This window comes from Elephas maximus, chromosome 10 (genome assembly GCF_024166365.1).
Source record: "Elephas maximus indicus isolate mEleMax1 chromosome 10, mEleMax1 primary haplotype, whole genome shotgun sequence".
Classification (NCBI taxonomy): Eukaryota; Metazoa; Chordata; class Mammalia; order Proboscidea; family Elephantidae; genus Elephas; species Elephas maximus.
Genome location: NC_064828.1, coordinates 87,216,405 through 87,230,623, shown reverse-complemented (window position 1 = coordinate 87,230,623; position 14,219 = coordinate 87,216,405). Strand labels below are relative to the sequence as shown.

The 14,219-nt window shown below is 52.4% G+C and overlaps 1 protein-coding gene across 5 annotated transcripts in view; it reads left to right on the top strand.

Moving 5' to 3' along the window:
• The window catches only part of LTBP2 (latent transforming growth factor beta binding protein 2), a 119,630-nt gene that overhangs the window by 87,182 nt on the left and 18,229 nt on the right, over positions 1 to 14,219 (top strand). For 4 of the 5 annotated variants that reach the window (XM_049897412.1, XM_049897409.1, XM_049897413.1 and 1 more), the window contains exons 11-18: positions 2,794 to 2,958; positions 3,200 to 3,415; positions 4,564 to 4,583; positions 5,874 to 5,913; positions 6,747 to 6,857; positions 9,015 to 9,158; positions 9,836 to 9,964; positions 12,659 to 12,778. In XM_049897412.1, the coding sequence (XP_049753369.1) occupies positions 2,794 to 2,958; positions 3,200 to 3,415; positions 4,564 to 4,583; positions 5,874 to 5,913; positions 6,747 to 6,857; positions 9,015 to 9,158; positions 9,836 to 9,964; positions 12,659 to 12,778 (945 nt within the window). The remainder of the gene's footprint in view (positions 1 to 2,793; positions 2,959 to 3,199; positions 3,416 to 4,563; positions 4,584 to 5,873; positions 5,914 to 6,746; positions 6,858 to 9,014; positions 9,159 to 9,835; positions 9,965 to 12,658; positions 12,779 to 14,219) is intronic. The other variant, XM_049897411.1, reaches the window with a different exon arrangement.

Sequence of the window (14,219 nt, the reverse complement as noted above, 5' to 3'; positions counted from 1 at the left end):
CTTAGGAGGAGGTTCCCAAAAAGGGGGAGGGGGCCAGACTTCAGAGAACAGGAAGAGTACACTCTCAGGAAGCCTTCAGGGAGGTGGGGACATGGAATGGAGGCCTTGTGGGCATGTCATGCTTCCTTCTCCCCCACTTCACTTAAGCAAACAAACAAAAAAGACCAAACCCATTGTCATCGAGTCAGTTCTGACTCATGGTGACCCCACATATTACAGAGTAAAACTGCTCTGTAGGATTTTCTTAGCAGTAATCTTTATGAAAGCAGATTGCCAGGTCTTTCTTCTGCAGTGCCACTGGGTGGGTTTGAACTGCCAAACCTCTTGATTAGTAGCCAAGTGCAAACTGTTTGTGCTGCCCAGGGACCTTCCCACTCACTTAGGATTACATTATCAGGCAGGCATGTTTAACATCTGGGTTTTTTTTTTTTTTTTTTTAGTCCCAGGATGAGACCGTTTCATCTAATGTAGGGAAGCAGGGGTGGCCCTTGGGTGTTCCCTATTTTCCAGTGAGCAGGTGTGACGTTTCTCTTCCCTTTGTTTCTGGGCTTTGCCCTTCCTCCCTGTCACCTGACCATTGGGCAGTACAGAAGTCTATGGGGACATCTCAGCACTTGTCCAGCCTCCTGATGTTCCCAACTGGGTCATCTCTACCCTGTGGCCCAAAGGGACTGCATGAGCCCTTCCCTGTTGTATCCCAAGGGAAGCAGCTGATGGAGGCAGAGATTGCACCTAGAGATTCAGGGCTTGTGGAGTAAATGATAATTTGCCTGTGCATAGCACATGACCTTTTTTTTTTTTTTAATAATTTTTATTGTGCTTTAAGTGAAAGTTTACAAATCAAGTCAGTCTCTCACACAAAAACCCATATACACCTTGCTACACACTCCCAATTACTCTCCCCCTAATGAGACAGCCCGCTCTCTCCCTCCACTCTCTCTTTTCGTGTCCTTTTCGCCAGCTTCTAACCCCCTCCACCCTCTCATCTCCCCTCCAGGCAGGAGATGCCAACATAGTCTCAAGTGTCCACCTGATCCAAGAAGCTCACTCCTCACCAGCATCCCTCTCCAACCCATTGTCCAGTCCAATCCACGTCTGAAGAGTTGGCTTCAGGAATGGTTCCTATCCTGGGCCAACAGAAGGTCTGGGGGCCATGACCACCGGGGTCCTTCCAGTCTCAGTCAGACCATTAAGTCTGGTCTTATGAGAATTTGGGATCTGCATCCCACTGCTCTCCTGCTCCCTCAGGGGTTCTCTGTTGTGTTCCCTGTTAGGGCAGTCATCAGTTGTAGCCGGGCACCATCTAGTTCTTCTGGTCTCAGGACGATGTAGTCACTGGTTCCTGTAGCCCTTTCTGTCTCTTGGGCTCGTAATCACCTTGTATCCTTGGTGTTCTTCATTCTCCTTTGATCCAGGTGGGTTGAGACCAGTTGATGCATCTTAGATGGCTGCTTGCTAGCGTTTAAGACCCCAGATGCCACTCTTCAAAGTGGGATGCAGAATGTTTTCTTAATAGATTTTATTTTGCCAGTTAACTTAAATGTCCCCTGAAACCATGGTCCCCAGACCCCTGCCCCTGCTACATTGGCCTTCGAAGCATTCACTTTATTCAGGAAATTTCTTTGCTTTTGGTTTAGTCCAATTAGCACATGACCTTTTACAAGGCACTGTCACATACATGAAGCCCTGGTAGTGCAGTGGTTAAGCAGTCAGCTGCTAACCAAAAGGTTAGCGGTCGGAACCCACCAGCAGCTCTGTGGGAGAAAGATGTGGCAGTCTGCTTCTGTAAAGATTTACAGCTTTGGAAATCCTATGGGGCAGTTCTGCTCTGCCCTATAGGGTCGCTATGAATCAGAATTGACTCAGAAGCAGTGTGGTTTTTTTTTTTGTTTTTTTGTATATATATCACTTTATTTCCAGGACAATGCTGTGAAGAAGTTATTGGTCAGGAGTCTTTAGGTTGCAAGAGACAGAAACTCAGCTCAAAGTGTTTTCAGCAAAAAGTCCAGCTAGGAAGACCGGGGTAGACGTAGCTTCAGGCTTGGCTGGATCCAGGCACACACAGTATCTTTACCACATTTCTTGTTCTGTTTCCTCTGTGTTGGTTTCTTAGTCCCAGGTCTACAACCTACTAGCTTTGTAACTTCACTTTAAAAAGAGCACCTGCTTTCTAATAAAACCCATTGCCTTCAAGTCGATTGCCATCAAACCAGCATAGCTCAAACTTGCTGTGCTCTATAGTATTTTGATTCATTGATTTGGTTTTTGATTGGTTTGTCGATCTAGCCATCCACCCAATGATTCAACAAGCACTCATTGAGCATCCGCATGCACCAGACACTGTGGAAGGGACCTGGGTTATAGAGATAACCATGACAGGGTTCCTTCCTCAAAGCTGCCATCAGGTTTCTTTGGCTCTCGCCTTGTCTCACGTCCCCAGGGAGACTGTGGCCTTCAGTGCACACGGCTCCCCACTCAACCCTAGACACACATTGGGCTTTTGGCAAATACCTCTGAATTTAGTACCTGGGGACACACAGCCACATCATCATTTCCTGCTCTCAGGTTCAAGGGCCTCATCAAACAAGAGTAGGAGGAGGTGCTCAGGTGTTCCCCTGCAGCTGTTCCTCCAAAATTCTTGTGAGCACTCTCGGCGTGCCAAACTTGCAGGTCGAGGACTGGGCCCAGCCAGTCTCTGGGTGTACATGGCCATACTTCCATCCACGGCCCTCCCTGCTTATGCGTCCCCCTCCCTCTAGCCCCCTGCCCACCCCTACATGCTGTGTCTTGCAGCGGACAAAGCCGTCTCCATGCAGCAGGGATTGTGCTACCGGTCGCTGGGGCCTCACACCTGCACGCTGCCTTTGGCCCATCGGATCACCAAGCAGATATGCTGCTGCAGCCGTGTGGGCAAAGCATGGGGCCCTGGGTGTGAGAAGTGCCCCTCACCTGGCACAGGTAACCCTCTGCCTCCTCCCAGTTCTGGTCACCAAAGCTAGTGGCCATTTTCCCCAGCCTGGGTGGGCCTCCCTCAAGCCAGAGGACCCCTAATTTTGCCTACCTGCTCAACCCCCTCATCCTAACCAGGGTCTTCCTCCTTACTGCCTCAAGTCCCTGTCCCTGAAGGGAGGGAGGGAGGGCCCTGGTTTCCTTCCAGAATGGCACATCTCAGCTTCTTTTCTGGCTTTTGACCTTGCAGAGGCCTTCAGAGAAATCTGCCCGGCTGGCCATGGCTATACCTACTCAAGCTCAGACATCCGCCTGTCCATGAGGAAAGCTGAGGAGGAGGAACTGGCCAGGCCCTCCAGAGAGCAAGGGCAAAAGAGCAATAGGACCCTGCCTGGGTCCGTGGAGAGGCAGCCGCTCCGGGCAGCCACCAGCACCTGGCTTGAAGCTGGGACCATCCCTGACAAGGGTATCTGGGGCGGGGCAGAATGCCTGAGGGATTCCCTTTTCCCCTAAAGCTATAGCCCTCCAAAGAGCCACTGAGTGTTTATCCTGGGTGTGTATCCTGGTTTCTCTGGGGCATTACGAAGGGGAGCTTGAAGCAGCAGCACCAGCCCTGGAAACCCTCTCTCATGGCCTGGACTTCCAGGAAGGGCTCTCCTCCATCCTCTCCCATATGGGCTCAAGAGGTGACCACACCCCAGGGAGTTGCTTGTGGAGGTTGGAGAGGTCAGCAGCAGCCCCACCCCAACTGACCAGCCTCCCCTGCCCCCACCCCTGGCCATGCATCTTCTGGGGCTGGCGCTTGCTGCAAGGCCTGAAAAGCTGGCAGGTGGGTCCTGGGGAGCCTGCGTGTTTTAGATCCCCTCCCCTGGCCTTAGAGCACCAGCTGGATCCAGGCATTCACAGTATCAACTGCCTTGGACCCAGCAGGCATGGGTTTGGAAAGAGCCTGGACTTGAGGCTCCCCTGGCAGATGCCCTGGAAACACACAGAGAGGCACACCTAGGTTACTAGTGGCAATGGCATTCAGGCAGCCAGGAACGTATTAGGACCAGGGGATCTATGAGATCGTCAGTATCTACTCCAGGAATCGGGAGCAGACAGACAGGGAAGGCAGGGCAGAGCCCCAGCTGTCAAGGGAACGGTATACTGGCCAAGCTAGGAGCAACTCCTCTCCTTCCTGGAACTGGTTCTCCTGGTCCATAACCCACAGCAGGGGGTGCTGAGTGGCCATGTGTGGCTGGGGGTGGGGGGAAAGGTTGGGAAGGAGGAGATGGCAGCGTACAGGTAGGACCGATGAGGTGGACTGGCACAAGGTAGGCGGGGGACGCCTGTCACTGGAAAGCCTTAAAAGAAAGTAGTGAGAGGCCAAGGCCCTCCAGACCTGGGGATTCTGGGAGTCTGTGGTGAGTCTTGGGGCGGTGGGGGGGGGGGGGGTACTGAGGGGTGGGTGAGTAGGCAGGTAAGAAAATTCAAGCTCTCCCTGCTGCTGGCGCTGTCAAGGACAAGGTCAAGAGGGTGTGGTCTCTGAGCCAGCACAGGCCGTGGGCAGGAGGGGCCGGGCAACCATACTCTCCTCCCTGAGCCCAATGCTCTCACCTTTCCCCCCACCAGGTGACTCTCAGGATGGCCAGGTGAGTGAGTCCTCCCACGAGGGAGCTGGGCAAGTGCGGCAAAGAGCGGGGACCTGGTAGCCACTGAGGCCCCAGGACAGTGTTCCCTGAGGGAGAAAAGGGAGAAAGATGGAGTGTGTGTAGGATGTTACTTGGAGAGATGACAAAGTGGGAGGCGTGATCCAAAGACCCAGTTTTACCCCAAAGGAAAAATAACATCTGCTCCTGATAAAGGAACAGCTGCCCTCTGCCAAGCTCTGTGCCAGCTACTCTGCAAGCGTTCTCAACTGGGATGGTCTGGGGTCTTTTCAGAAAGGAAATAGGAATGTGTCCTGTTAATCCTGGTGGCTCTGCAAGCTTTAAGCACTGCAGACGAGGTCTAGAGCTGCTTCAGATTCATTCTGGATTCAGCACCTTACAAGCCCATTTTGCTTAAACCTCAGGTTCTCCTGTGTGGGAGGCTGGTGGGGAAATAGAGGCACAGCTGTGAATATCCTCAAACCACTGAGAAAGGGCTCCTGCCCTCTTCCTTGTGCCCAGGATTCCCTAGTGAAAAACTGGGTATCCTCCTAGAAGAACATTCAAGAAAAGTAAACCTTCTTCCATGGGCAGTTTGCTTGTCCCTCCTTCCTCCCCAGCCTCTCCAACCCACATACCTGACTGTCCCCAAATGCTGTTTCTCCAAAGACCTTGTTCTCTCCCCGGAGCACCGCATGTTGTCCTTTCAGCCCAAAGCTCTAAACCTGAGTCCTGACAGACCCCAGCCAGCTCCAGTCCTTCTTTCGTCTTCTGCCCATTCTTCTCCTCCCATTTCCCCACTGCCAGCTGCTCTGCCTCTGTCCCTGGGCTGTGGTAAGGGGCACTGGATGTAGCACTGGATCCCAGCTTCACCAAGTATGGTTCTAGGACCCCAGGTAGGCTAGTTAACCTCTGGAGCTTCCAAGTCTTTACCTGAAACATGGGGACCATAGCATTGGTGCCAGACTTGATGATCTTCCATCGTGTGCCAGACACCGAGCTGGCACTTTCCATTCACTAGCTCTTTAATCATTCTAACACTGGGGGAGCACTCTTGTCATACTACCTACCTCACGGGATGGTTGAGAAGATAAATAAGCCGCTAATGTAAAGTGTTTAGCAGAATGGCAGGCACGTAGTAAGAACTCATTGATACCCGGAATGAATGAAACAGTGAGTTGGACAGAAATGAATGAGTGAGTTGGACAGAAAGGTGGGGGTGAATGTGTTGGGAGAAAGCACATCATGGGGTGACAGAGGAGCCAAGACTGACCTGCTTCTGTTTCTGTGCAGGTCACGACCAGTGTCACCCATGCACCTATCTGGGTCCCAGGTGAGTCCCTCTTCCTGGCCGCTCTCAGGGAAAAGAGAAGGGATGGAAGGAGAGACCTTAATCTGGTGGTAAAGTCACTATATGTGAGCTGATCCATGGAGCCCAAATCAGATGAGCTCATGAGTGGTGCAACGTACGTGTGTGCTCTTTGCAGAGTACATGCACTTAAGATGCTCTCAGTGAGAGGCACCAGGATGTCAAGCAATACGTCCTAGCTACCAAGCTCTTTCTGAATGTCATGTTGCTGCTCAGCACATAAGCCAGACCAAAGAAGAGGCAATAGCTGGAGCAGGAGGTGGTTGGGTGCCTGAAGCACTTTCCCTCAGTGGCCCTTTTTGGGCTTTGCAGAACAGCTTGACCATCGACCCTGATGGGAGTCAGAAGGCTGAGCTTCAGCTTCCTCCACCTATAAGATGGGGCAGTCATGCTTGTCCTGCTGCTCTACAGTGCAAATAAGATAGTGGTGTTTGTAGCAGAGCTCTGTAAAGTGTAAAGTGCTTTGCAAACAGAAGGGAAAGAATGCTGAAGTGGGAATCAGAAGACCTGGGCTTGAGCTCTGCCTCTTAACTAGCTGGTTGGCCTTAAACAAGTAGCCATTTCTATGAGTCTCAGCCTCCTCACCTGGGAAATGGGGTGGGACTGGATGACTCAGAGGCCTGTTAGAGTGTCAGATTCTCTGATTCTATATGTGATCGAGTCAAGTTTCAGGAGATGAAGAGGCAGATGGGTGCCCTGCCCTGGGATCTGCCCTTGGTTCTTGGGAATCTGAACAGCAGGGAGGAGGGAAAGGCCACTCTGGAAGAAACACCTATTCTGCCTGTTCTGCTCTGCAGATGCCATGAGAAGACCCACTCCACCACTACCTGCCCAGGAGATTCCAGAGACCTGGGAAGAAGAGCAAGTGACCTCCCGCACTGACGTGCTAGTGACCCTGGGCCCCCCAGGTACCTGCAGCCAGCTCTTTGAAGGCTCTTGGCACCCTACCCTGCATGACCTGGCTGTCCAGAGCCGACTCCAGGGCAGGGGCATGAGTGGAATTCTCTAGAGTTCTCCTCTAGTGAACTCTGGCCCAGGCTAAGGGTCCCTGGCCTCATCTTACAAAGAACACAGTATACCCCTAGTAAAAACAGGAGTCTTGTCTGGTGACTGGTCAAGCCCGAGAGGGAAAAAGAAAGGGGCTCTGTGGGGAAGGTCTTAATCCAGGTGACCCCAAGGGGGCCTCTTGAGGAAGGATAGCTCATGGAGCTGGGCCTTAGAGCCTGGCCAGTCCAGGCTGTTCACCCGGAGTCAGCTGAGTGCCCTGGGAGTGGGAGGCCTCCTGCCCACAGGAAGGGCCAACTTCCAAGGTTCTGTTTTTCAGGGTTGTTCAACCGCCTGAGAGCCTACATTCCCCTTCCTCTGGCCCACGACAATGGTGGGGGTGGGATGGGGGAGAGCCCTGGCAAATCCACCTTGCTCTGGAATGTGCCCTCCTCAAAGGTACATTGTTTGGGGACTTGGTCCAAAAGAAGCAGGGTGGTGGTGTTGCTGCTGCTCCCTGTACACGTGTGTCCTCCCATGTGTGTGCACATGTGTGTCATCATGGGGACACCTCACACGTACCCTCCCCAGGGGCTTGCTGCTGTCTTAACCTCACAGACCTAGGTCTGAAGGCCCAGTCAGCCTGGGGGAATTTCTGTATTTCTTCTGGCAAAGGGAGAGGCCCTGTGGTTTGTGGAAAAGTCTGGAAGGCAGGGGGGTCTGGCTTTCCCAGGCCTGAACCAGAGTGTCCCCCCTGACCTTTCCCAGTATCTCTCTCCTCTGGGCTCAGAGCACTGCTCCAGGGAGCATCTACTTCCTTTCTTTGCTCAAGAAGCAAGATGGGCTGGGCTGGGGGCTTCAGCTCTGGTCCTGGAGGCAGGGGCTAAGGCAAGGGGCAGGGCCCAGATTTAGCAGCCACTCTCAGCTACGTGGGGGTCAGAATCCCCCATCACCACCACTACCGGCAGCCTTTTGCCCAATCCCCTTTCTTCTCACCTGCTGCCCTGAACCTCACCCCTCTGAGCAAATGTTTAGAACCTATCTGAGGGGTCCTCACAACCCCCAGGCTGACACAAACTTGGAACCAGGCCAGGGGACAGAGTAGCCTTATAAACGGGACAATGTGCATATATTCATTTCAGCTCAATTTAGCAAATACTATTGAGCCCCACTGTGTATCGGCACAGGCCACTTCCCAGGCCATTCCCTGTGTCTCCAGGGTTAGCTGAGTGCTGTGGGGGAGCCCTGGTATGTGGGCTTCAGACTAAGACCTCAGTGGACACAGAGACTGACCGCATCCTTTATTCATTCATTCAGCACATTCTAAGTGCCAGGAACTTTTCTACTATTGGGAATACAATTCAAAAAGCTAGAGTCTCTGCCCTCTATACAGTCTCCTGAGTCCTGTTGAGTCTCCCTCCAAAATGTTTCTCAATTCAGTGTCTACCTCCCATATTTCACTGCCAACACCCAAGGCAGCCCCTGTTTAAATGATTTCAGCAGGTTTCTAGGGACCCCCTGTGCCTCCCCACCCCAGTCCATCTGCCACCTCGTTGCCCAAGAGGCCTTTCTGAGACAACTTTCTGATCACACCCACATGTCCTGTGACCCCCTTGCTCAGAGCCCAGCCTCAGTGTGGCACTCAATGCCCTTCTTCATTGGTCCCAGCCCACCTTTCCCTTTTCCCCTGGTAGTCTCCCCTGGCATCCTACTCTCCAGATCTGTCTGTTGGTCTAAAAGAAAATGGGCAGGTGTTGCCAGGAAGGGGTAGCACTGGGCACCGTGGGTGAGAGCAGTGCCTGGACTCAGGGTGGGCTCAGGTCAGATGCCCTTTGTGGAGAGGCACAAGGTACTGGATCCTGCTGGGTCTAGCTCCATCCTGGTAGGGCTTGGGGCCCTGGGGGAAGGTCCAGTAGAGTCTTAGGCGAAGCCATGCTAAGCATGGATGTGGGAGGGCCTGGCTAAGGGCAGGATGAGACTTCTTTTGGTCCCCTGAAACATCTATACCCTGCCCCCTCCCCACTCTCCTCACCCTCCTGTCTGCCTTTGCCCATCCCCCACCTGCCATAACCTCTGCACAGCTCTGTCTCCCACAGGCATTGATAAATGTGCCACAGGAGCCACCAACATCTGTGGCCCTGGAACCTGCGTGAACCTCCCAGATGGATACAGATGTGTCTGTAGCCCCGGCTACCGGCTACACCCCAGCCAGGCCTACTGCACGGGTACTGACCTTGGAGTCCTGGCTCACTTAGTTGCTGGGGTAGATGGGAGCAGGGTGAGGGACTGAGCCAAGAGTGCAGGCAGCAGGAGCTCCTGGCAGTGCTGCGTGGCTTGATGACTTTAGGACGTGGTCCCCGTGGACAAAGCTAACCATAACCTTTGGAAAAAGACCAGTCTCTGTAGCCCCATCCGGTGACTCTCCAGGGCTCCAGGAGGGTGGGAATCCACACCAGTGCCCCAAGAGCAGCCAATCCCTCAGAATGGCCATTTCGCTGCCCTACTTATAAGTGTCTCACCAGGGCCAACCCTGCTGGGAGTGGTTTGGGGCCCAGATAAATTTCCAAGTGTGATCCAGCCACTCCCTTCACCTCAATATTCTTGTGCAAGGGAGATCTGATTTAAATGAACATTTGCTGTGGCCTTTGAGGAGAAAGGAGGTGACCACAGGACCACTGGGAGAGGGGTCAGGGAGCAGGAAGGAAGTTCCCTCGGTGCTGAGTGGACCAATGGGCCACCTGCGGGGCTCCCGGCCCTGGAGATTTTTCTCCCTCTGGCCTCTGTGCCCTCACCCTCATTGTCCTACAGCACTATCTCTTGTCCAGCCCACTAGTGTGGGCAGGTGCCCAAAGGAAGGCATAGTGGGCCTTCCTGACCTCCTTCCTCCTTCCCTCTGGCTCAGACGACAACGAGTGCCTGAGGGAACCCTGCGCAGGAAAAGGACGCTGTGTCAACAGTGTGGGCTCCTACTCCTGTATCTGCTACCCCGGCTATATGCTGGCCACCTCAGGGGCCACGCAGGACTGCCAAGGTAAGCTGAGCCCACCCTCACCCCCAGATGGCCCAGGAGAATGAGTCTTGGTGGGGCTTCTCACTGAGTGGCCCCATGGGGGAGGTGACAAGCCTAGCCGCTGCACCACCTCACCCCTAGGGACCCACTGCTCATCCTTCCTTCACCCGGTCAGCAAGTCTCGGTGGAGGGCCTGCTGTGCCAGGTATGGGGCTGACATGGACATTCTCCGTCTAGAGTTGGGGCGGACGAGGAAGCAGGCATCTACTGCACCCAACCACAGTGCTGCAGTGTGGGGCGTGTAGGGGGGCTGCAGGGACAGAGAGGAAGGCTCGGACCTGGGCCTGGGAGGAAGCAGAGTCTAGCCGAGACTGGAAGGAGAGGTACTAATCTGAAAGGCAGCCAGATTCAGGAAGCCCCAGGAGCTGTGGCAAGAGCAGAGAGTGTGACAGAGTCAGGGGACATGGCTGGAGATGGAGACTGAAAACCAGGTCCCCAAACTTTGAGTGACGAGGAGCTGCTTTCATTCTGGGGAAAGAGGGTGACGCGTGAGGACCCCAAACAGGGCCTTCCAGCAGACTGGGGAGCAGGGCATGCCTTTGAGAGAAGATCACATGGCCTCAGCAGCTTGGAGACACCAGCAAGGCTTTGAGTTTCCCTGGGAAGGCCTGGTCCACTGACTGGGACCTGCAGTAAAGACAGCCTCCAAAGAAAACCCTTTAATATGCAGTATTTATACTGCTGTGGCATCCTGGTGGCACAATGATTGAGAGCTATGGCTGCTAACCAAAAGGTAAGCAGTTCAAATTCACCACCTGCTCCTATGGGGCAGTTCTACTCTGTCCTACACGGTCACTATGAGTCAAAATCAACTTGATGGCAACAGGGGAGGGGCTGAGGCAGGGGCTTCGCAGGGCTGCCACATAACCAGGGGCAGCCTAGGGGTTGTGGGCCAGCAGCCCTGCTGTCTGCAGGCTGGACAAGCAATGGCTGCTGCAGTGGCTGGCCCGGACAAGGGGTTCTGCACTTGCCAGTCCGGATGTCAGTGTGTCCCTGCCAACCCCAATAGCTGGTTGTCCACGGAAATGCTTCTCCCAGTGGGGCCTGGCTGCGGCTTGATGAGGCCTTATCCGAGATCACATCCACTTTATAAATTCTGTCAGTCTCAAATGTGATATCTCATTACTTTCATTATTACTAGGGATAAGAGCACCTCTTCATATGTTAGCTTTTTGGGTTTCCTCATCTGTAAACTGCTGATCATATCTTTCACTCATCTTTCCAATGGTGGTTGCTGTCTTTTCTTGTAGCTAGACTGGAAGGAGAGTTTAGGAGTTCCTTCTGTTCTAGCGGAAACCCTGGTGGCGTAGTGGTTAAGTGCTACAGCTGCTAACCAAGAGGTCAGCAGTTCAAATTCACCAGGAGCTCCCTGGAAACTCCATGGGGCAGTTCTGCTTTGTCCTATAGGGTCGCTATGAGTTGGAATCGACTCATCTATCTCTATATATGTTTATATATATACCAAAGATACATATATACCAAATATACATATTCTAGAGTCCTTGGGTGGTGAAAACAGGTAACATTCTCAGCTGCTAACCAAAAGGTTGGTGGTTTGAGTCCACCCAGAGGCACCCCGAAAGAAAGGCCTAGTGATCTACTTTCGAAAAATCAGCTATTGAAAACCCCGTGGAGCACAGTTGCACTCTGACATACATGGGGTCGCCATGAGTTGGAGTTGACCCAACAGCAACTGGTATTTATATGTTCTGGATACTTGGCTAGGTTTAGATATTGCACCCCTCCCATGCTGTCCTCGGCCCATTACCTCATCCACATATCCTTCTTTGAACAGAAATCCTTAACTTTGATATATTGAAATTCACCTTTTTCCTTTTTTGTTTTCGAAGCTTTATTTAAGAACTCCTTCCCTGCCCTTGAGTCACAAAGATATTCTCCTACATGTTCTCCTATTAAGGTTATGTTTTCACCTTTCATAGTTATACTTGAATCCACCTGAAGTGTACCTTTGCATGGCATGAAAAACTCAGTTTTCTTTTTCTCCATAGAGACACCATCCATCAGACAACCATCTTGGCCCCATTGATTTTTTTTTAATACACATGGCTCTGCTTCCTAGTTTCCTGTTCTGTTCCATTAGGCTTAGAGTTTCTCAAAGCAAGGACCGATTGTTTCAGAATTGCCTGGGGAGTTATTAAAATGCAGGTTCCTGGGCCCACCCAGTACTGCTGAGTCAGAAGCTGTAGTTGTGTGCCTAGGAATGTGCATTTTCACACCTTCAGCCACCAACCCTGCCAGACACTGAAGTTTTATAAAGCATTGTTCAAATGAAAACACTATCCACAAACATAGGATTATTATTTGATTCATTCAATCAGCACTTATTGAGGCTCTATGCTAGGCATGGGGAACCCTGAGATAAATAAGGCATGTTCCCAGCCCTGGCATCAGGGTGAGGGGACAGCTGTGAAGGCCCAGAGGGGGCCCAAAGAGTAGCCTCCTTGGGAGGAAGGAGCTGAGGGTTAGCAGGGGCCTGTGCTAGATCCATGTCAGACCTGGTGTAGGGGCCCCTCCTGCCAATCGTGGCTGCAGCAAGGACATCTTCCCTGCCTGGGCCCCAGCATGGCCTTTGGAAGGGAAGCAGGACCCGCTCCAGGAATGGCCCCAACACAGGACTTTTCTATGTTTTTACAGATATAGACGAGTGTGAGCAGCCGGGGGTGTGCGCTCGGGGGCGGTGCACCAATACGGAGGGTTCATACCACTGCGAGTGTGACCAGGGCTACATCATGGTCAGGAAGGGACACTGCCAAGGTAAGGAACAGGAATAGGAAAGGCAGCCTGCCACCCACCCATCTCCTGGTCCCTCCCCACACACTGCCCACTACCAGCTCCCCTTCTAGCTTGTCCCCAACTGAGCCTTTTGAGGCTGAGCCTGCTCCTGTGGACAGAGACATGTCTGGGGATTCCCAAGTCCTTCCTTTCCCTCAATGATATTTTGGCATCCTGTCTGCCCCCCACAGTGGGCGGAGGACAAGTAACTTTATCTACATGAGATCCTGAAAACATCCGCTCTGCCTTTGTGGCATTATCCACCTGACCCAGGCCTGCCCTTGGACCCTTCTGCCCCTTTGCCTTGAAAATGCTACTCTTCTCATGTGGCAGAGGAAGAGAGACCTGGGAGTTGCCTGTGCTTCAGCCTTGGCCTTTTTAAAGCTTGTTAGACTATGAGATCCTTGAGGGCTGGATCAATCCTTAGACAGCCCAGGCACAGACATATGATAAGCACTCAAACAAACCCTTGTTGAATGAATCAATGAATGAATGAGAGAACCTAGATCCTTCCCACCTTTCCCAGGCCCAGCCAAAAGGCAGCTGCCATGTTGCCACCTGGCCTCCTCACAGATTGGCTGAGCCTGCCATTATCAGCCCACCTCTGAATACCTGCTGGCAGGTCCACTACTGCCACTCACCTGCCAGGAGGCCTAGGTCATGTGTTCCCAAGACTAACTGAGACAGGAGTAAACGAGGGTAAATCAAGGCTTTCTCTGGAAAGAAACCTTGCCCTGGGTCTGAACTTAGGCCCAGACTCATCCCAGCATCCAGGTTTCCCTGACCAGGACTTGCCTGGTTGCAGAGGGCCCTGAAGGTGAGAGACACATTTGTGTACCTCGTGAAGGGAGAGCACTCTTTCTTGGACTGCTTCCGTGGAAGCAAAGACCAGAGTCTAGAAGGTCTTAGCAAAGAAGAAGGATGCAGGTGTAGGACAGCCAGCTTTCTCTCTGTCTGAGCGCCCTTGCATGTCACCTAAGGTCTCTAAATGCCTCCCCTCTTGGTACTCCCCCTTTAAAATTGAGGCCTGGCCCTGATCAAAGCCAGAGCCCACTCCCCTTGTCCTTATTAGCATGATGGAGACAAGACAGCTTGGTATTTTTGGGACAGAAGAGTGAGGGAGTTAGCATTTGATGGAAGCCTACACTGTGTGCCAGGTACTGTGCCAGCTTCTTGATAAATTACCTAACGTAAGCATCACAACAACTTAATGCATTTGACATCGACTTTATTGAAAAGAAAAGTAAAACTAACAGAGATAATCCAAGAACATACCAGAACAATTTAAAAAGTCTGACTTATGAAATACTTGCTCACCAGTCCATGTTAAGGGCACAGGCTCTGGCAGAGACAGGCTTGGGTCTGGCTCTTATCTCAACATCTGAAAATGGGAACCATAATTTCTATCTCATAGGCTTTTACG